Source organism: Vanellus vanellus, assembly GCF_965231255.1.
Source record: "Vanellus vanellus genome assembly, chromosome: 8".
NCBI classification, from domain to species: Eukaryota; Metazoa; Chordata; class Aves; order Charadriiformes; family Charadriidae; genus Vanellus; species Vanellus vanellus.
The window spans coordinates 11301881-11322693 of NC_138913.1; the positions used below are offsets into that span (position 1 = coordinate 11301881).

The 20813-nt window shown below is 66.2% G+C and overlaps 3 protein-coding genes across 3 annotated transcripts; 1 reads left to right on the forward strand and 2 right to left on the reverse strand.

Moving 5' to 3' along the window:
• Positions 1-1785: 1785 nt before the first annotated feature.
• On the forward strand, positions 1786-14542 carry CLCN2 (chloride voltage-gated channel 2; the record flags this gene model as incomplete). Its single annotated transcript, XM_082486922.1, has 23 exons — positions 1786-1836; positions 6499-6655; positions 7142-7273; positions 7389-7517; positions 8076-8209; positions 8297-8374; positions 8492-8570; positions 9172-9297; positions 9368-9452; positions 9558-9659; positions 9745-9829; positions 9907-10062; positions 10529-10598; positions 10786-10896; positions 11113-11326; positions 11424-11557; positions 11677-11828; positions 11911-12016; positions 12091-12164; positions 13734-13772; positions 13982-14086; positions 14161-14247; positions 14336-14542. 23 exons carry the CDS (start codon positions 1786-1788, stop codon positions 14540-14542), a joined length of 2613 nt encoding a protein of 870 aa, XP_082343048.1.
• A 639-nt stretch (positions 14543-15181) lies between these two features.
• On the reverse strand, positions 15182-17031 carry LOC309674833 (protein lethal(2)essential for life-like; the record flags this gene model as incomplete). The annotated part of the gene is made up of 3 exons (XM_082487000.1): positions 15182-15370; positions 15934-16085; positions 16905-17031. 3 exons carry the CDS (start codon positions 17029-17031, stop codon positions 15182-15184), a joined length of 468 nt encoding a protein of 155 aa, XP_082343126.1.
• Positions 17032-18956: 1925 nt separating this feature from the next.
• Positions 18957-20753, reverse strand: FAM131A (family with sequence similarity 131 member A; the record flags this gene model as incomplete). Its single annotated transcript, XM_082487122.1, has 4 exons — positions 20669-20753; positions 20183-20365; positions 19848-19976; positions 18957-19402 (listed from the first exon to the last, which is right to left on the reverse strand). Exons 1-4 carry the CDS (start codon positions 20736-20738, stop codon positions 18957-18959), a joined length of 828 nt encoding a protein of 275 aa, XP_082343248.1. The 5' UTR covers positions 20739-20753.
• Between the last annotated feature and the right edge of the window lie 60 nt (positions 20754-20813).

Below are 20813 nucleotides of genomic sequence, written 5' to 3' on the forward strand. Positions count from 1 at the left end.
TGGGGCAGACCATGGCACATGCTCTGGGGTAGCCCTCTCCCAGTCACGCCAGTACAGCTGCACTGGGCTAAGGCCTCATGGGGCTCATGGGAGCCCCAGTGCTGCCACCTACACTTTGGTCCCCAATGTGGGGGACTGAGGCACCTCTGTGGATGTCACTGTGCTGTACTGGGATACACTGGGACGGCACCAGAGCTATTCTGGGCTATACAGGAACAGTGTCAGAGCTGTAGGGAAAGTAACACAGGGCTCTACTGGGACAGCACTGAGGTGTACTGGCACAACAACAAGGCCATAGTGGGACAGTGTTAGCCTATACTGGGATGGCACCAGAGGTGACACTGGGCTAGACAGGGGTAGTGATAGGGTAATAGGAGGATGGCACTAGGGCATACTGGACTGGCACAGAGCCCTGGGTGCTGAGCCTGTTGTCCTGCCCCATGCATGCCCATGGCCATATGGGTACCAATGCCAGCAGCATGGCAGCACCTGTGGTGGCTTTGCAGTGTGCTGGTGGCCTGCAGTCGGGCACGCTGGTGGCAGCGGGCAGAGCGTGTGTCCTGGCACTGGGCTGCCCCTCCGGATGAGAGTCCCGGCTGCCATGGGGCAGTGCCAGGAGCTAACGAGCGAGGAGGGAGCTCCGTGCCTGGGGACACAATGAGCAGGCAGCCCATTTTATCACCTCCCTGCCGCAAACCGGTTGGTGTCCGGTGATGAACCCTCCCAGGCTGGCACGGGACATGTCCCAACCCCCAGCCTGGCCATCATCACCCACCCTTGCGGGTACCAACGTCAAACTGGAGGGTGGCACCCAGGCAGTGAGAACTAGCCCATTCCTGGTCCCGCAGAACCAGCCCGGCAGTGCCACAGCTCAGTCTTTCATGCGCCCAGTTCTTGGTGCCCTTCGATGTTCCGGGGAGGAGGGCGAGCTCAGCGCTGCCAGCTGCCCCTGCTGCCCCTGAGCCCGTGGCAGCGGTGAGACGGAGGTCCCAGCAGCCAACCTGCCATGCCAGAGCGCTTTGCCCGAGGATTGCCAGTGCCAAGCTCTGCCCGTGTGCCCATCTGGAGAGGGCTGCGCCGCTGCTGCCCAGCGGGTTTGGCAGCGAAGAGCGGAGCCCACCTTCCTTCCCTGGGGCTGGCAGTCTTGGGACGTTGAGCGGCACCACGGTAAGGACAAGCTCCCTGTCACCTTTGGGTACCCCCACAGTGCCGAGGTGCTCTACCACTCGTGGGCAATCAAGGGACCCCCTGTGTCTTCAGTGCCAAGACCTCAGGCAACCTGCCTCCCCAGATCTGACCCCCAGCCAGGCGTGGCCATGAGCCTGGGGGCTGGCTGCCCGCGGTGTCCCCAGCACAGCCCTCCCTGCCCTGCTGCCGGGGAGAAACCACGGGGAAGCAGGGAGCAAGGGCAGTGCCAGCCCCACGCCAGCCCCTTGTGCCCGTGGGAAGAGGGAGCAACGTGTCCCACAGGCAGCTGTGCCCGCGGCCACCCCACGCCAGTTTTTACCCACCGGCTGCCCACGGGTGCCACCCTCAGCTGGGAAACTCGTGGGCAAAGACCACGGGTGGAAGGGACGCCGCTGCAGGACAGACCCCACACACACAGCCCCCGGACCGGTCACCTCCTGCCCGGCGCTGGCTGCCGGTGCCGGGCGCTGCCGGCGGAGGCGGAGCGCGGCCGGTCCCTCCCCCGGGCAGTGCCCCGGGTCCGCCCCGCACGGCCCGGGAGGAGCCGCCGCCGCCGCCGCGGGCACCGGCACCGGCACGGCCAGGAGCGGCGGCACCATGGCCTCGGAGAGCGAGGCGCAGCGGGAGCTGCAGTATGAGCAGACCCTGGTGAGTGCGGCCGGCACCGGGCACCGGGGGCAGCGGGGGACACCGGGGGGGCACCGGGTGCGGCGGGGCGCGGCGGCATGCTTGGGGGAGATGGGCAGTTTGGGGGTGCTGCCCCGCTCCGGGTGGCAGTGCCGATGAGCTCCGTAGTGCCCGGTTTGGGATCCCGGCTGGGCTGTGGCGGGGCTGGGCACCGGGGCGGGGGTACCACCCCGCAGCCCCCTCGGTGGTGGAGGAGTCCAACTGAGCCCCCACCGCCAGGGCAGGACTTTTGCAATCCATCCCCCATCCCCTCCCCAAACCCCTCATCACTCGGCAGGGGGTGATGTCCATCCTGTGGGGGATCCCAGAGGCACCACCCCGGCACTCTTCATCCCCTGCACTGTGTGTCCCCAGTCCTCTGCCCCCAAGATAGCGTATCTCCCCCGCCTGCAACCTTAGCCCCATGATTACGACTCCTTCCCCTCCGAGGCCTCCCCGCTGGCACCCAGGTGCCCAGCTGTCCCGAGGTTGTCCTCCCTCCCCACCGTGCCTCCAGCCCCTCGGCTGCCTGTGGCCCTCGGACATCCTGGGCAAAGGTGCTTCTCCCTGGCCTGTGCTTGGGACGGTGCCCGGGGCGGCTCAGCAAATGGGTACTTTGCCCTGGCAAAGGCATTCAGAGAGGCAGGGCCGGGGAGGTAGGCAGGGAAAGGGGGGGGGGGGGCTGAGCCGCTGCAGGGTACCCGGGTCCTCGGCTGCCTGAGTTTGCCAAGAGCCTGGGCTGGTTGCTGTGAGCAGGGTCGGTCCTGCTGAGGCTTGCCCACCTGGCACGTGGGTGTCAAGCAGCATCAGGGCACTGCTGCACCAACCACCCTCCGCATAATCTTTCCAAGCACCCAAAGCTCTTGTCTGGGGGTCCTCCTCAATGCCCATCCCCGGCTGCCCCTCCCCCATCGCTGTCGGGTGGCTTCGGGGCACTGGCCGGCCACAGGAGCCCTGGCTGTGCCAGCGCCTCCATGATCTTATCGGCCCCTTGGTGCCTCCCTGGTAGGGCTGAGCCGGGCAGCAGCCGGGGGCACGAGCAGGGGTGCATGGCACTGTCTGATGCGAGCTGTGGGGCTGCCTCTCCCCCCCAGCACTGGACTGCATCCCTCGGTGCTGTGTCCACAGTGGGTGGGCAGAGAGGCCAGTCCAGCCGGGCACCGCGAGGCGGAGGAGCCTGTGGGCAGTGTGGGAGGGGAGAGTCACGCTGGGCTGGCATCGGGGCAGCCTTGCAACAGTGCCGGCAGACTTTGCCCTCCTTTCCTCCGGGTGAGGTAGCACCCGTGCCCTGGGTGCCCCAGGGGTGCCCATCCCCATGGCCTCCAGGCTGCGATGAGGCTCCTGAAACCGCCTGGGGCTTGTGGGTGAGGCTGGGTGCGGGCTCTTCTCCCACAGACTCACGCGTGACTTCTAGGAGCCGCCTGAGCACATGCCAAAAAGGAGGGGTGCCCAGCCCTCCCCCGTGCGTCTGAGCCACCACCAGCTCCTGCTGGCACCTGCCAGGAGGGTCGGGATCCATCCAGAACCTGCCCCGGGGACTGCACTGGGGACAGCCCTGGGGACAGCTCTTGGTGCCTGCACCCACAGTCAGGACATCACAGCCGGGCTGCGGGGCTGTGCTCAGCTGTGCCCAAAGAGCTCCATCCCCACTCCACGACCTTACCCCGGTCAGATTTTACCATCCCCGGGGTACCGTGACCATGGTGTCACTGGGAGCTGCTGTCACAGCCCCAGCCCTAAAGGTGTCCCCAGGCCACAACGTCCCTCCCTGGGGACCCCATGCTGGGCAGGTGGCCCTGAGAACCCCCTGCCGTGCCAAAGGCGCCGGGGGGTGCATGCCAGCCCCGGTGCCCCCCGCATGCCAGGCTGTCGTGAGGGGGAGCAAAGGGCCCCCAGAGGGAAGGGGGGGCGGATTAAGCTTTACAAACTGCCCTTGTTTGCCACCGAGCTGCTCAGGGTGATTAGAGCCCGGCTAAGACGGGCAGCGTGACACACACACCCCCCCAGCCCCTGCCTGCTCACTGCCAGCCCAGGGGACCTTCAGCCCCCCCCCACCCGCCTTTAAATATCTGCATCCAGGATCAAGATTTTGGGGAGAAGGTTGTCTGGCATCCTGCCAGTGCGGAGGTGGGCACCGCTGCCAGGCAACCTTGACGCTATGGGACAGGGTGGCACGGGGACATGGCAGCGCCAGATGCCAGCACCCGCCCCAGGCGCAGCATCACCCGGGCACAGCGGGCACCGCAGGCTGGCACAGCCCGGGGGGCTGAGGCACGGCCGGTGCCCGCAGCGCAGGAGCCCAGGAACGACATAGCGGCCTTGGCCTGTGCCCGTGTCCCCGGGTGCCCCCCGCCAGGCCCCCCCTCCCCGTGCCCGCTCCCTGCCCGCCCGGCACTGTGATTGTTCAGCTGCTTCACGGCGGAGGCCGGAGTCCCGGGGCTGTTTGTGTTTCAAAAGGCCTTTGTGGAAAAATAACCCGAGCGGGAGGAGGAGGAGGAAGGACAGAGCCCACCACTGGCCTTCGCCACAGCCCTGCAGCCATGCCAGTGCTGCGGGCATGGTGGCTGGGGCTGCCCAGCAACAGGGCACCCCCAAGGTCCCATGTCCTGCCTGCGGTGCCGTGGCACAGAGCAGCAGGGTGGCACAGGGTGGCACGGGGCAGCGCGGTGGCACAGCCACTTGCACCCCTGGGTGCAAGGGTTTTTTTTGCAAACAGGGGGCAGAGAGTGAGCAAAGTCTCCCTCCCTCCCCCCGCCCTGGTCGGACTGGACTCCCTGGGACAGGGCATTCCTCTGGGTGCCCCAATGCCCTGGGGGCAGCATGCCAGCCCCTGGCATGGTCCCAGCAGGTGGGCATGGAGCTGATTTGGGTGGCACTCATGGGGGGTGCCCTGGTCCCAGCCAGGACTGGCCGTGGGGCGTCAGCGGGGCCGGGGGAGGAAGGAGGTTGGCAGGGGGACAGCACTCCTCGGGGTGCCGGCCCGTTTCGTCTTCCAGAGGAAACAAGCTTCGCCCGAAGGGAGCCTTTGAACGCCGGGCCCCATGCGGGGCCGGGGTCCTCCTCTGGCAGCGGATGCTGAATCCGGCCCCCAAAGTGGTCGTGCTGCCGAATTGTGCCTTCCCCCTGGCATATTTCCATAGGGTGAGGAGCTGCTGAGCTCGTGCTGAGCAGGAGTTTGGGAGGAAATCCGTGCCAGGATGGGGTCAGCAATGAAAATTAATATGTCCCCCCCCTTCCCGCCTGCCTCCCCACCCTCCCTCCTGCTGCCGAGCACAACCCGGGTATTAGACAGCAGAGAATCTACCTGGCGCCGCTCTGGCTGCTTTCTGCTCTGTGCCAAAGGGACCTGGGCAGGAGCGATGCTGTGTGAGAAATACACCTTCACGCTATCCCTACGGGGAGCAGCTGGAAGGGTGTGTGTGTGTGTGGATGGGACCCAGGTGTCCAGGGTGGGCAGTGCTGGTGGCAGCCGGGGCCGGGCTGCCCACGTGCCAAGCACGGTGCCCACCCGTGTCACTACCCCTCCGCCAGGCGCCGGCACGGGCCATGCTGGGGAGGAGGGGGGCTGCGCCCCGGCTGGGCAGCCACGCGCTGTGCCGGCACGGCACGGCGGGTGGGCGCACCATCGGCATGGGGCTCACGTCGCCCCGATGTGGGAGCCTGGCAAGGGTCCCCGCGGCCCTGAAGCTTCCCTTTGTGCCGGGCCAACCTCTGGCACTTGGCATTCAGGTCATGCCGGGGGGGAGCGAGGCCGAAACCAAGCAACCGAGTCCTTGGCAGTGCCCGCCAGCACGGGACAAATGCCCCTGGCTCGGCAGGGAGGATGGGCACAAAGAGCTCCTGGCCAGCATGGGGGGCACTGCCAGAGCCCCCCTGCCCCTCTGCCAAGGCCAGGCCACGTGCCGTGGCCAGGCAGGAGGCACCTGAGGAGGAAGGGGTGCCCCCAACATGGCCATGGAGCCCCTTGCACTCCCTCGCTCCCCAAATCCCCTCCTCATGGCCCAGGGACTGCCCCGTGCCTGATGCTGTGCCCCCCTCTCCCCTGGGGCTGGGAGTACGCCCTGCCCCCCCCTGCCCTCCTGCCTACCTGCTGCCAGCTGAGACCGGCCAGCTCGTGTCATGTGTAGCTTACCAAACCTGCCTCCTGGGGAGGGAGGGGGAGACCTAGCCCTGCTTTTAGTGATGCCAAAGGGAGGTGCCCGCAAAGCACCAGCACAGCCCCAATATCAGCCCTCAGAGAGTCTCCTGGCTAGGCTGGCTGTGCTCCCATCGCCGGAGGTGCTTCCCCACCCTACCACCAGCCCAGCCCGGTGCCTGGAGCACATGGGCAGGGCTGGGGACTGGTACCGGCAGTGCCAGCTGCCTGCGCTGGGTGCATGGGTGAAACAATTGCTATCGATCCCCACACGTCATATCTGCCCGTCCCCCTCCCATGCCCCGGTGGGCAGCTGGGGACACCCGGAGGCACCGCTGCCCCAACCCCTGGGGGTGCCATGGCCATCTGCCCCCCTCACCTGGCATCCCCCAGTGCTGGGAGGACATGCCAGCTTGCCTGCGACTCCCCTGCCTCAGTTTCCCCACTTGCGCACAGGAGCCGGGGTGCCAGCGCCCCCCTGACGCCCCCACCTGCTCCTTCTCCCCCAGATGTATGGGCGCTACACGCAGGACCTGGGCACCTTTGCCAAGGATGAGGCAGCCCGGCTACGGCTGCAGCAGGGACACGGGGAGGGGGGCACCCCCCGGCCACGCCGCCCCTCCGAGCTGCTGGAGTACACCCAGGGCCGCTGTGCCCCCTGCCGCGGTAAGGGCCACCAGGGATGGGGACACAGCCGGGGGGACACCGGTGGGCACAGCTCCATGGCCGTCTGGGCACGGCTGCCCACCCCACCAGGGTGGCACAGAGGGTAGGGTTTCTCCGGCTGTCATGGGACACCGGCGCCGAGGACAATGCCACCTGCCCGCCGGGTAGCGGGGACACAATGGCCCAAAATAGCCGGGCACGCCACAGGGACCGGGGGGCCCCCAGTCCCTCTGCCTGGGGCTGTGCCGGGGGGGCTGCGCTGGTGGGAGGTGCGTGCCCGGCGGCACCGTGTGCGGCTGTGCACTGCCGGAGCCCACCGCTCCTGCTAGCACGGCTGTGATAGTTGGGCACGGTGGTGCTCCTGCACTGGATGGTGACGGTGGTGCTGGGTCAGCGCTGATCATTGTGGGTGGCCGGCCTGGCCCCACTACCCTGGTGTGCCCATCCCTGGGGCTCCTGGCCCTCAACCTGTCCTTGTCCCCACAGTCTGCGCCTTGCAGTGCCAGCAGTTCCTCATCTCCAAGGTGGGAGAGGACTGGGTCTTCCTCATCCTCCTGGGGCTGGTCATGGCGCTGGTGAGCTGGGCCATGGACTTCGCCATCGCCACCTGCCTCCAAGGTGAGTGGGTACCGGTGGGCTTCATGGGGCGGGGGAGGGACAGGAGGTGGCTGTGCCACAGGGCCATGCTGTGCCCCTTGCCACCCATGACCTGCCTTGCCCACTGTGCCCACAGCTCAGAAGTGGATGTACGGGGGCCTGGACACCAACGTGCTACTGCAGTACCTGGCCTGGGTCACCTACCCCACTGTGCTCATCACCTTCTCGGCTGGCTTCACCCAGATCCTCGCTCCCCAGGCCGTGGGTAGGACACCCCGGGGGACTGCCTTCACCCTAACTGGGTGTCCCCTCCCTGGGGCTGTGTTGGGAGCTTCATGGGTGTCCTTCCTGCACTATGGGGTTGGCAGTCCTGAGGATCTTTCAAGAGCTATGGGATGGTCTTCAGAGGGTCTCCTGGGGGCTGTCGAGTGGATGTCCTCCGGGGCTATGGGGCTGGGGCTCCTTGATCTCTTCCCAGGGCTATGGGCAGATCTTCAGAGGATCCCCTAGAGGCTCTGGGGTGTACGTCCTCCTGGGCTATGTGGCTGGGGGTCCTGGAGGTCTTCCTAAGGCTATGGGCTGGTCTTCAGAGGGTCCTCTATGAGCTATGGCACTGGGATACCCATAGGGCTATAGGCTGGGGTGACTCTACATGGCCATGGGGCTCTTCCTGCAGACTGTACTGTGGGGAGAAGTGTCTCTGGGGTCTCCCTATGGCAATGAAGGATGGCAGAGCATCAGGGATCCCCACAGAACTATGGGCAGGGGTTCCCCAGTGTCCTTCTGCCACGGCTGTGGGTCAAGGCTGTCCCCATGGTGCCAGGCTCGGGGATCCCAGAGATGAAGACCATCCTGCGGGGCGTCGTGCTGAAGGAGTACCTCACCCTCAAGACCTTCGTGGCCAAGGTGATCGGGCTGACGTGTGCCCTGGGCAGCGGAATGCCCTTGGGCAAGGAGGTGAGGGTAGTGGCTGGGGCAGGGCAGGCGGGGGGGGGACGGGGGGGACGGACGACACTGTCTTCAGCCCCCTTGCTGTCCTCACAGGGTCCCTTCGTCCACATCGCCAGCATGTGTGCAGCCCTGCTCAGCCGCTTCCTCTCCCTCTTCGGGGGCATCTACGAGGTGAGCGGGGAGGGCTGACCCTGGGGGGCTCCACCTGTGCCCCCCCAGCAGGGTTGGCAGCACCCGGGGTTGGGGGGGAGGGGGGGCAGTGCCCGCTCACCCCCAGCTCGCCCACAGAACGAGGCGAGGAACATCGAAATGCTGGCGGCCGCCTGCGCCGTTGGTGTCGGCTGCTGCTTCGCCGCCCCCATCGGAGGTAGGGTCACCCCGGGCCCCCTGAACCCCCACGCACATCCCACCTAAGCACCGGGGTCTGCCCAGCGGGGTGAGCAGGACCCCTAGGATGGCTGGCGTGGGAGAGGACAGTGCCGCTCAGCGAGGAGGAGGAAGGGAGGAGCGGGCACCATCCTCCTGGAGGTGTAACATCTGCTCTCGTCCTCTCCCTTGCTGCCCTGCGCTCCAGGGAGCTCCTGGCCCCGCTGAGCCCTGCCCATAGGTTGGTGATGTGTCTAACTCTTTCGTTGCCCTCTGCCTGCTGTGCTGCCCCCTCCATCTGTCCGTCCATCTGTGTGTGTCCCCACCCCCATCCCAATGCCACCCGCCGTGTCTCTTGCTCACGTCCCGCACTACCCTCTTGCTCGCGCTGACTCCTGCTCCACCGTGCCTGCTGCCACCAGCTGGGGACCAGCCATGTGCTTTGCCAGGGAAGCCCTTGAACCCCCCCATAGCGTGTCCGTGGTGCTGGCCAGACCCCTTGGGCCGTGCACGAGCGTGGGCTCGGGGTGGGAAGCATGCCAGGCACTAGGGGGCCCGCCTGGGTTTCGCCGCCTCCCTCGTGCGCTTCTCCCCGGTGCCAGGCGTCCTCTTCAGCATCGAGGTCACCTCCACCTTCTTCGCCGTCCGCAACTACTGGCGTGGCTTCTTTGCTGCCACCTTCAGCGCCTTCATCTTCCGTGTCCTCGCCGTCTGGAACAAGGATGAAGGTACCTACAGTGGGGTGAGGGACATGGAGGTCCCCCTGCCTGGCCCCGCTCATCCCCATTGCCCCCCCAGAGACGATCACAGCACTGTTCAAGACCCGCTTCCGCCTCGACTTCCCCTTCGACTTGCAGGAGCTGCCTGCCTTTGCCGTCATTGGGTGAGTGTAGCCACCATGACACCCATCCCATGTCCTTGAGGTGTCACTGGTGGTGCTGGTGGTGGCAGCAGGACATGTGGGTGCTCACCTCTTGCCTCGGTCCAGGATCGCCAGTGGCTTCGGGGGCGCGCTCTTCGTCTACCTCAACCGCAAGATCGTGCAGTTCATGCGCCGCCAGAAGACCATCAACCGCTTCCTTATGAAGAAGTAGGTGCCCAGCGGTCCCCAGCACCGGGGAGGTGGAGCCAGTGCTGCACCAGCATCACCCCCCCACCCTCTGCCACCCCACCAGGCGTCTGCTCTTCCCTGCCCTGGTGACGCTGATTATCTCCACGCTGACCTTCCCGCCTGGCTTCGGACAGTTCATGGCCGGCCAGGTACCTGCCATGGGGTGGCACACTGGTCCCCACCCTGGGGCCACCACCAGCCCCATCTGACCCCTACTCCTCACCAGCTTACCCAGAAGGACACCCTGGTGACACTCTTCGACAATCAGACGTGGGCCAAGCAAGGGCTCAGCGATGAGTTTGAGTACTTGGGCATCCTGGAGGCCTGGCGCCACCCCCGCTCCAACGTCTTTGTCACCCTCGTTGTCTTCATCCTCATGAAGGTGCGTGCCTCCTGTCCCTGCCAGCCTGAGGGTGCCACCAGGAGGCTGTGGGGAAGGGGTCTGGGGTGCCCCTAGAGAGGTGGCAGATTGTTGCCAGCAAGGTGGCACCAGGAGGCAATAGCGTCAGCTGCTCCCGGAGTTGGATGCCATCAACATGCTATCAAAGAGAACTTGGCTAGGAGCCACCAAGGTGCCAGCAGGAGGTGCTGGCGGGGTGCCCTAGGGAGGTGCTGGCTGAGTGCCTCCGGCTGCCATCAGGGAGGTCTTGGCTGGGTGCCCCCAGGTGCCACCGGGGAGGTGATGGCATGGTGCCCCCTGGGAGGAGTGGGGCTGCCCCATGGCACGGTGCTGTGCCCACGTGCTGCTCCATGGCAGCTGGCTGTGGGGCACAGCAGGGGCGGGAGGCAGGGCTGGGCTGGGCTGGGGGGCGGGGGGTAACCAATGGGTGCTTGTGTCCGCTGTGCAGTTCTGGATGTCAGCCCTGGCCACCACTATCCCAGTGCCCTGTGGAGCCTTCATGCCCGTCTTTGTCATCGGTGAGAACCTGTACCCCACGCGGGCACAGCGGGAGGAGGGAGCTATCTGCCAGCCCACGCTGGCGCACCTGTGGGTGTCCCCAGGTGTCCCCTTCCCCAGCAGCGCTGGGGCAGAGGAGAGGGCATGAGGTTGGGTCAGGTGCTGGGAGAGACCCCACACCCACTCCCAGCCCCTCTCTGTGGGCAGGGGCAGCCTTCGGGCGCCTGGTGGGGGAGAGCATGGCAGCCTGGTTCCCCGATGGCATCCACACTGACAGCAACACCTACCGCATCGTGCCAGGGGGCTACGCCGTGGTGGGTAAGCACTGGGCCAGCAAGGGGACACCATGGTGGGCACCACTTGGAGATGCTCCAAAGAGACAGTTGGTTCCCCAGGGGTGGTGTGCCCAGGGACTGGGGGGGTGTTGCAGAAGGTGCCAAGGGCTCGGCGTGTGGTGGGTGTCCCAGGGGTGGGGACACAGCCGGGCAGGCAGCACCTGACAGTCACCCCCGCATCTCCTGGGGATGGTCATAGGGGCGGCCGCGCTGTCGGGTGCCGTCACCCACACCGTGTCCACGGCTGTCATCGTCTTCGAGCTGACGGGGCAGATCTCGCACATCCTGCCTGTCATGATCGCCGTCATCCTGGCCAATGCTGTGGCCCAGAGCCTGCAGCCCTCCCTCTACGACAGCATCATCCGCATCAAGAAGCTGCCCTACCTCCCTGAGCTGGGCTGGGGCCACCATGAGTGAGTGTGTCACCCCTGCCCCATCCCTAAGCCCCTCACCAGGCACAAGGGGACGGGGTGGCATGACCCTGAGGCCACTGTTACCCACCCTGGGCAGGAAATACAATGTGCGGGTGGAGGACATCATGGTGCGGGACATCCGCTACATCACCCTCAACTGCAAGTATCGGGACCTGCAACACGTCCTGCAGAGCACCAAGATGAAGAGCCTGCCACTGGTGGAGTCGGCCGGTGAGACATGGGCAGAGGGTTATGCTGGCACTCGCCCCGGCCGTGGGACAAGCTGGGATGGGGGGAGGATGGCAAAGGGGACATTGGGAGATAACACATCCCCTTGCTGCCACTGGCAGAGTCCATGATCCTGCTGGGCTCCATCGAGCGGGCACAGGTGGGGGCCCTGCTCAGCCACCAGCTCAGCCCCCAGCGCCGGCTCCAAGCCCTGCGGCAGAAGGTGCTGGCCGAGGACAGGCACAGGCTCTCCGACGCCAGCATCTGCTTCCAGGTGAGGGGGGTGGCTGCCTCAGGGGTACGCCTGGCCAGGGTGCCCCCTGCTGCCGTGCCCCCACCACCCTGTCCCCCCACAGATCAGCACAGAAGCCTCCTCGGGTGCCCCTGCCCGCGCTGGACCCCGCAAGCCCCTGAAGCCGGCGCTGAAGCGGGTGCCCAGCAGCCTGACTGAGACCCCCCTGGGTAAGTCTGTGCCCACCCACGCCCCCGCGGCACCTGCCCGCACTCCCCCTCTGACATCCCCTCCCTGCCCGCAGCCAGTGCCACCGACCACAGCGGCATTGCCCTCAAGAGCCTCTTCTGTGCCAACACCGCAGCGGAGCCCACCGAGGTGAGCGCTGGGCCCTTACTGGCACTTTCTACCCACTGCCATCCTTTCCCATCACTCCTATGCCTTTTCACCCTTCCCACTCCTGCCTGTCTCTGCCCATCCCTTCTCATCGCTGCCTGTCACTTCCCACCTCTTTCCCTCTTTCTGCTCCTGCCCATCCCTGCCCATTCTTACCCCATCTCTTTCCATCCCTGCCTATCCCTGCTTGTCCCTTCCTTTCCCTGCCCTTCCCTGCCTATCCCTTCCCACCTGTTCCTATCCCTTCCCTTCCCTTCCCTTCCCTTCCCTTCCCTTCCCTTCCCTTCCCTTCCCTTCCCTTCCCTTCCCTTCCCTTCCCTTCCCTTCCCTTCCCTTCCCTTCCCTTCCCTTCCCTTCCCTTCCCTTCCCTTCCCTTCCCTTCCCTTCCCTTCCCTTCCCTTCCCTTCCCTTCCCTTCCCTTCCCTTCCCTTCCCTTCCCTTCCCTTCCCTTCCCTTTCCATCACTGCCTATCCTTTCCCGCCTGTTCCTACTCCTGCCCATCCCTACCCATTCTCAGCCCATCCCTTTCCATCCCTCCCCATCTCTGCTTGTCCTATACCATCCCATCCCATCCCATCCCATCCCATCCCATCCCATCCCATCCATTCTGTCCCATCCCGTCCCATCCCGTCCCATCCCGTCCCATTCTATCACTTCCCATCCCGTCCCATTCTATCACTTCCCATCCCATCCCATCCCATCCCATCCCATCCCATCCCATCCCATCCCATCCCATCCCGTCCCATCCCATCCCATCCCGTCCCATCCCGTCTCATGCCATCCCATCCATCCCGTCCCGTCCCATCCCATCCCATCCCATCCCATCCCATCCCGTCGCATCCCATCCCATCCCATCCCATCCCATCCCATCCCATCCCATCCCATCCCATCCCATCCCATCCCTTCCCATCCCATCCCATGGCACCACCCCACCATGCCCTAACGCCGCTGTCTCTCCCTGCCCGGTGCCAGGCCCAGGGCATGGCCTATCGCAAGGCCAAACACGTCCGCATTTCCATCACGGTAAGCTGCAGCCAATTGCAGGCTGGGCACAGCTCCTCTCAGCCAATGGGAGCCCAGCATGGATTCTCTGAACCAATCAGGGGGGACTGGCACGATTCTGCTTGGCCAATCATGTTTGGCCTGTGTCTGTGCAGCCAATCTCGAACTGTCCTGATTCTGCTCAGCCAATCACAGCGTGCGTCCTCCCAATCCCAAACCCTCCTGGAGCCTCTCGACCAGTCACAGCCATGGGATTTGCCCCACTTTGCTCAGCCAACCGTGGCACAGCCTGCATTCCCTCCACCAATCACGAGTCTGACTTGTCCCACCTTGTCCAATCGTGGTGTGACCTATATCCTCTCAACCAATCACCTTACCCGACCTGCACCCTGCCCACGTGCTGCCTGCACCCTGCCTGCATGCGCTGCCTACACCCTACCCCAGTCGCTGCCACCACGCTGCCTGCAGCCTCCCTGCCCCCTGCCCACACCCTGCCTGCAGCGGCAGCCAGGCATGCTGCCCCGCCGCTCACGCCGCCCTCTCTTGTAGGAGGACATGGACCTGGGTGACAAGATGACCCCAGCAGAGGTGAGAGGGTGGGCAGGGACAGGCAGGACCCTCCTGCCCAGGGGGACTCAGGAGATCTCCATGGGGTGCCAAGGCTTGGGGGGGGACAACAGACAACCCCGATGTCCCCATAACACTGGGTGAAGGAGGGGGGAGGGGGGGCTTTCGCTGACACCTTTGGGGGGATGTGCCCCCCTGCCCTGCCCCACGGCGTGTGTCCCCCCCCTCAGATTATAGAGTGGGAGGAGCAGCAGCTGGACGAGCTGGTGGACTTCAGCAGCGCCAAGATCGACCCCGCACCCTTCCAGCTGGTGGAGCACACCTCGCTGCACAAGGTGCATCCCACGTCCCCCTCCCGGACCCCTTCCTTATCCCTCCGGACCCCCAACTCAGCCCTTTCTTCCTGCAGACCCACACCATCTTCTCGCTGCTGGGCCTGGATCATGCCTATGTCACCAGCATCGGGCGCCTGGTGGGCATGGTGTCCCTCAAGGAGGTGAGTGGGGAGCAGGGGGACGGTGGGGTTGGAGAGGCATGGGGGAAACACCCAGAGCCACCTGCCCATGGGTTTGGGGTGCCCGCAGCTGCGCAAGGCCATCGAGGGCTCGCTGACGGCCAAGGGGGTGAAGGTGCGCCCGCCGCTCGCCAGCTTCCGCGACAGCACCGCCAGCGCCGGCGAACCCGACACCACCGCCCTGCGCCAGCTCTGGGACCGCCACCAACACCACCCCATGCCCCGCGAGGCCGGTCCCGGGGGCGACGATGACGATGTCACCCCCAAAGGCCAGTGAGATGGGGGTGTCCCCCTGGCGTGTCCCCAGGTGCCGCAGGGGTCCCTGGCAGGTGTCAGAGGATGCCCACCCTGTGCCCACCTGCACCGGGCTCGGCATAGGGGTGGGCACCCTCAATCCAATGCTGCTGCCCCCCTCCCTGTGCTGGGGGCTGGCCGGGTGCCCCCCCCCCCCCCCCCCCCCCCACCCAGCCTGCCCGTGCCCCCCTCCTCCCTGCCAGCTCTTGGGGCTTTCCACTTCGCTACCTCTGCCCCGTCCCCCCAGCCCAGCCCCAGTGCCCCCTGGCAGGACCACCACCCCCTCACCCACAGGCACCCCGATGTCCCTGCTTGGGGTGGCACGTGAGGCAGAGGGGTGTCAGCTCGGGGTGCCCGCAGGGACACGGGTGGGCACTGCCCCCCTCCCCAGTGCCTCATGGCTGGGAAGGGGGTCCTGCTGCCGCTCTGCTGCGCACCCCCCTCCGTGTAAATACAGAGATTTTTATATTAATTTAATAAAAGGACTTTATAAACAGAGCCAGAATGCCAAGGGGCCGGAGGCGGGGAGGGAGCACGGCCAGCGGGTACCGGCCGAGTCTGGCCACGGCACTGGGTTTGGCGTCACTTGGGGTGAGAGGCCTTCCTTTCCCCGGTTGCCGGCTCACAGCGTGGCCTCGCTGCGGTACAGCGGCTGCGGGGGCTCACCGGGACGGGCACCGGCACGGCGCCGGGCAGTGATGACCAGCGTGCCGGCCTCGGTGAGGGCGCAGCTCACCGACAGCGGGTCCGTGTCCTCGGGCAGCTGGCACTTGTGGGTGAAGGTGTCGCAGACGGTGCCATCCTCGGCCACCTGCAGGGAGGCAGCACTGGTGCGGTGGGGCACAGCACAGCATGGCACAATCCCAGTTACCCCAGTGCTAGTGATGGGGGAGCTCCCAGTAGCCCCAGCTCCAGCAGGGAGCTCAACAGGGTGGTTCGCAGTTACCCAGTGACTCAGGGGCGATTCCCAACTATCCCATTGCCAGCAGAGAGCGGCTCCCAATTGCTTCATTCTTGGGGGTGGGATAGTTTCCAGTTACCCCAGTTCCAGCAGTCACTGTTCCCAGTTGCCCACCAGCAGAGAATGCAATGGGGCAGGAGTTTCCAGTTGCTCCATTCTCAGTGAGGACAGCTCCCAGTTACACCAGTGGAGGCGTGAGCTATTCCCAGTTACTCCAGAGCAGAGGAGGTGCAGTGGAGCAGAAGCTACTTGTTGTCCCATCACCAGGGGACAGCTCCCAGTTACTCCAGTGCCGGCGGGGGCCATTCCCAGTTCCCCCCCGCAGAAGGGGGTACCGTGGTGCAGGACCCCCATTGCTCCAGGGATGGGGGAAGGGGTGGGGAGGGGATATGCTGCCCCCCGGGGTGCCTCACCTTCTCAGCCTGGATGGTGACGTGGCAGTTGGAGGTGGTCACCACGATGTCAGGGGGCTCAAACTGGCTGACGTCGGCCACCACCTGGTAGGTGTCACCCTGGGCATGCACCCAGGTGCCCAGGCTGCAGGGGCACATGGCGCCTGGGGACCCTGCGGGCATTGGGGGACTACTGGTCATGGGGGCATAGTGCCCAGAGACTGGGGCACTGGGGGCTGTGGGAGAGGGTGGTGACACTGCGGGGGGAGGGGGGGGGAATGAAGTAGCAGATGGCACTGGTGGTTTGGGGACATTGGGGGTGCTGGGGGGTTGCAACGGGAATTGCGGGTCCCAGGGGTATGAGGGGTACATGAGGGTCTGGGGTGGAGGTCTAGGGGTAACAGGTGGCACTGGGAGGGTCTGGGGGACTGGAGTGCACTGGAAAGGTCTGGGTGCACTAGGTGGCCTGGGGACAGCAGGGGAATGGCACGGGAGGCTGGGGACACAAGGGACAGACAGGAAAGTCGGGGGGGGGGGGTTATGGGGTGGGGGCTGGGGTTACTGGGGATGTACGGGAAAGTGGGGAGGTAGTGGGAGACACCGAGGGGTTAGGGGCACAGGGGGGCTGAGGACAGCCAGGAAGGTCTTGAGGGGTGAGAAGGAAAATGTGGGAGTCTGAGAGCACCAGGAGGCTCAGAAGGGTCTGGGGAGGGGGAAGCTGGGGGCAGGGTGGGCCTGGGGACAGCAGGGACACTAGGGGTAGCAAGGACTTAGGGGGAACACAAAGGGGTTGAGGGGGGGATGACGCAGGACAGTCCAGAGAGCCATCAGGCACTTGGGGGCCGCCAGGGCTCCCCCCAGCCCCCCCCCCCAGTCTGTGCTGGGCAGGACCCACACTGTGCCCAGGCACGGGGCAGCTGGAAAACCCTTGGAGGAAGGGGGGGCCCTCCCTGGGGTAGCAGGACACACACACCCCCCTCCATCCCCAGTACCTGGGTACCCGAAGGCATCGTGTGCCCGCGCCCCGAAGGGGCCATGCCGCCGGTCACCCTCGAAGCGGGGCTCACCAAGGCCCTGGCCGTAGGCACGGTACGCAGAGGCTGAGCCGAGCGAGGCCATGGCGCCTGCTGCCCGCGCCCCCCACGGCCCCAGCCCCTGGGAGGGGGCCGGCCGCCTGCCACCACCGCCACCACCAGATGCCCATAATTAGGCACCCCGGCCCCAGGAATTCGAGATAAGGACCGAGGCTTCACCGTCACCCTGTGGGGGCCTCTGTGGGGGGATGTGCTGCTGCTACCACTGGCCTGCCATCCCCCCCTCACCCCACTCAGGGGAGGAGGTGCCCCCCACCTGCAAGAAGAGGTGCCCGGCGCAGCGCTCGCACGATGGACTTTATTCGAGACCTGGCGGGATGGAGGAGGGGGTGCCAGAGTGCGGGTACCCCACAGGTACCGCCGCAGCAGGGCGGGGGGGTTCAGGCAGCTCCCGCGGGTATGCACACGCGTGCACATGCACATACGGTCCCAGGTATGCACACACATACACACACGCAGAGCAAAACCCTCCACCCATCTGCAGGCACCCCGGACTCCCCAGCCCATCCCAGTGCTGTGGGGAGCACCCGCTGTCCCTGGAAAGGGGGGGAGGGTGGGTGGCAGGGAGCCCATCAGAGTGGCATCAGGCCTGCTGCCCCCAGCACCACACACACACCCCCGACAGCATGGCCATGCAGGAAGAGGGGAGCCAGCCCCACGCCGGGCACCCCCAGCAGGGAGGGGGAAGGGGTGCTGTGCCCAACGGAGGTTGATGGGGAGGGGGTGCTGGCGGGGGACGTGTGGGAGCAGGGGTGTAGCGGATGCTCGGGGCACCCTGGGGTGCAGGGCTGGGGGGCGGGGGGGGCCGTGGCCGGGCTGGGCGAGGAGCAGCATGCAGCGGGCGAGCGGCCCCACGAGAACATTTGCCATGCGGGAAGGGGGGGTGCAAGCATTGGCAAAAACTGTAATTCCTCCCCCCAAATGGCATGCCTGGACTCCCGACATGGCCCTGGGGGGCCCCCCAAGCTGGGATGCCACCCCCAGCCAGGACGGGGGAGCTGGTCGCCCTTCGTGTAGGCACTTGGTTCCCTGTTAGGAGTGAGTGACTCAAGGATGGGGACGTCGGCCCCAGGACCTGCCGCCTCCCCCCTCTCTCCACCCCGCGTAGCCCCACGACAGAGTTGGGGGGGCCCTAGCCAGGCTGAACCCCCCTGCCACGGGGCTGTCTTGGGGGTGCTGTCACTGGTGGTCCAAAACCCCCATTCTGGGAGCCCACCGGGCCCCACAGTCTCTCCGTGCCAGCCCCACGCGCGTACAAAAGTATAGAAAGCCCCCACACCGCGGCATATCCGCCACCCCCCCACCCCCACCCCAGCACCCCACACCGGCCCCGTGCTCCGAGGCAGCAGTTCACAGTATAAAACTCGGTCCGATAAAAGCTGGCTGGGGAGAGAGGAGAAAAGCCCCCCCCCCCCCCCCAAATCCCCCCCAAATCCCCACCACCACCCCGAGCCAAGGGTGCCTGGCACGGGGCAGGGGCACCGCGGGGCGCTTGGGGAGGTTTAGCCATGCCAACAAGGGGGGGGGGGGGAACCCGTGCCTGAAAGGGGATCCCAGGGTGGTCTCGGGAGGGGGGGGAAACATGCGAACAACCAGCCCCGCTAATTCAGTCTTATCAGTTTTGTGGGGGCACATCTGGGCGTCAGGGCAGGGGTGGACCCCCCCAAGCCCTTCCCCGCACCCCTTCCCCGCTCTCATGCAAAAATCCAGGAGGGCAACGAAGTGGCCAAGCAGGGCCAGGGCACGGCGGGGGCACACTGGCTGGGCGCGGGCTGCGGTGGCCCCCCTGAACCCCCCCTGCGCCCGGCTAGCGAGGAGGAGCCGCGGCAGAGCCCGTCCCTCACCCAGCACAGGGTCCGGCTGGGGGGGGGTGGGGGGGGAGGCAGTGGGGGGGTGACAGCGGGGGAGCTGGACCCCCTCCAGGAGAGGCAGGGCACCCCAGGGGGGGTATCAGGGCTCTTCAGCCTCCTCCTCCTCCTCCAGTGATGCCACCCCAGAGGATGCGACGTCGGAGACTTTCCGGCGGAGTGGGAAGTCCTTGCTCAGCACCACCTCGTCCTCGGCGGGCGAGAGGCAGGCTTCGGCGTAGGACACGGAGTAGAGGGAGTCCTGGCACCGGAGCCGTGCCAGGCCCCGCAAGGCACTTTGGCTGGCCGGGGGGGGCAGCTTGGGCAGCAGCAGGTCCTCACCCCCCAGGGAGCCCAGCAGTTTGGCAGTGAGTTCGGAAGGAGACACCATCTCCAGGCTGCAGAGGCTGGAGCAGAGGGTCTCGGGGGAGAGGGTGTGCGAGGAGTCGCTTTCGGGCTCGCAGGAGCCGTGCCGCACACCCAGCTGGCACAGGTGGCCCTGCAGCAGGTCTCGCAGCAGTGCGCTGGTGGGTACCGTGCCGGGCAGCTCTGCAAGGAACCGGGATGCCAGGGGTCAGTTTGGAGCGGATGGCTCCGGAGGCTGCCAGCTGCCCCCCTCCCCGCGCCCTGAAGGATGGGAGCAGTGGGATGGGAGCAGCCCCATGCTGGGCACAGCGCCCCATTTGCCCAAAAATTGCTGTGTGAGTGGCACCGGTGGCTACCAAAGGAAAAACAAAATACACCCTGGCACCAGGGAGGGTGCCGTGCTGCAGGGCTTCCCCATCCCCAGCACGGGCACTGCTTGCCATGGGGCCAGGCAGGGGCACTGCCCCATGAGGGGTGGCCAGGCTGGGGAACATGGCCAGGCATTGGGCGCCCCCCTCCTACAACCCTTGGCACTGGCAGGGGGACACCAACACTGGGACACTGACACCGACACCATCAGCGGGATACCTTGCCCACCCGGCAGATGCCCACTGCCCGTGGCACTTACCGGTGGGCTGGGAGCTCTCCGTGGAGGGCATGAAGTCCTCATCATAGGACTCATCGTTGGAGTCGTCCCCGTCCACTGAGGACCAGGCTCGCAGTTTGGCCTCGGCGATGGCAAACTGCTCCGCCACACCTGGTATGGGACAGGCATAGGTCATGCATGCACCAGGAGGTGGCCCCAAAATCTCCCTTCCCCGGCATGTCTGTGGCCTTGGTGCCGCGGCACCAAGGGAGGGAGGGATGGGTGGATGGATGAATGGGGACAACCTGCCCCACCACCCCTGCCCTCAGCCACAGCAGGGGACCGTGCCCACCAGCCGTGCCCTGTGCAATGCCCACCGGCGGCGAAGCGCGCCTCCTGCTCGCCCTCGCTCAGGTGGCAGTAGGAGCTGAAGGCGCTCTCCAGGGCGCTGGGCGGCTCCACCGGCTTGCACCAGCCCTTCCACTCGATGAGGTGGGCGACGCGGCCCTGCGCCATGGCCGTCGGCTTCGTCACGTGCTCCTTCACCACCTGTGAGATGCCTACAAGATGTGCCCCCATGTCAGCACCCGCTGGGCACCCCAAGTCCCCTCTGCAGAGCCCACCACCCCAGCACCCAGCACCTCTCACCCCCAGCCCTTGGGACCTGGCACCTCTACATTTTTCTCTTGGGTGCCACCAGCAACCCCGTTGGTACCCTTGGGGACCCCGTGGTGTTCCCCCAAACCCCAGAGGGGTGACCCCAATGCCCTCTCAGAACCCCAGCCCCTTACCCAGAGTAGACTTCCCCCTTCCCCAGATGTCCTCCCAAATACCCCCGCGCCCTGGGCCAAGCGGGCAGTTACCGTGCAGCGAGGAGCGGGCCAGGGCAGCGATCTCCTGGATGGTCAGCGCGCGCCGCGACTTGGGCAACATCTCGACAGTGTCCTCAACATTGACCTACCGGAGTGGGCAGGGGCGTCACAGCCCCTGGCCACCCTGCCCGCCCCC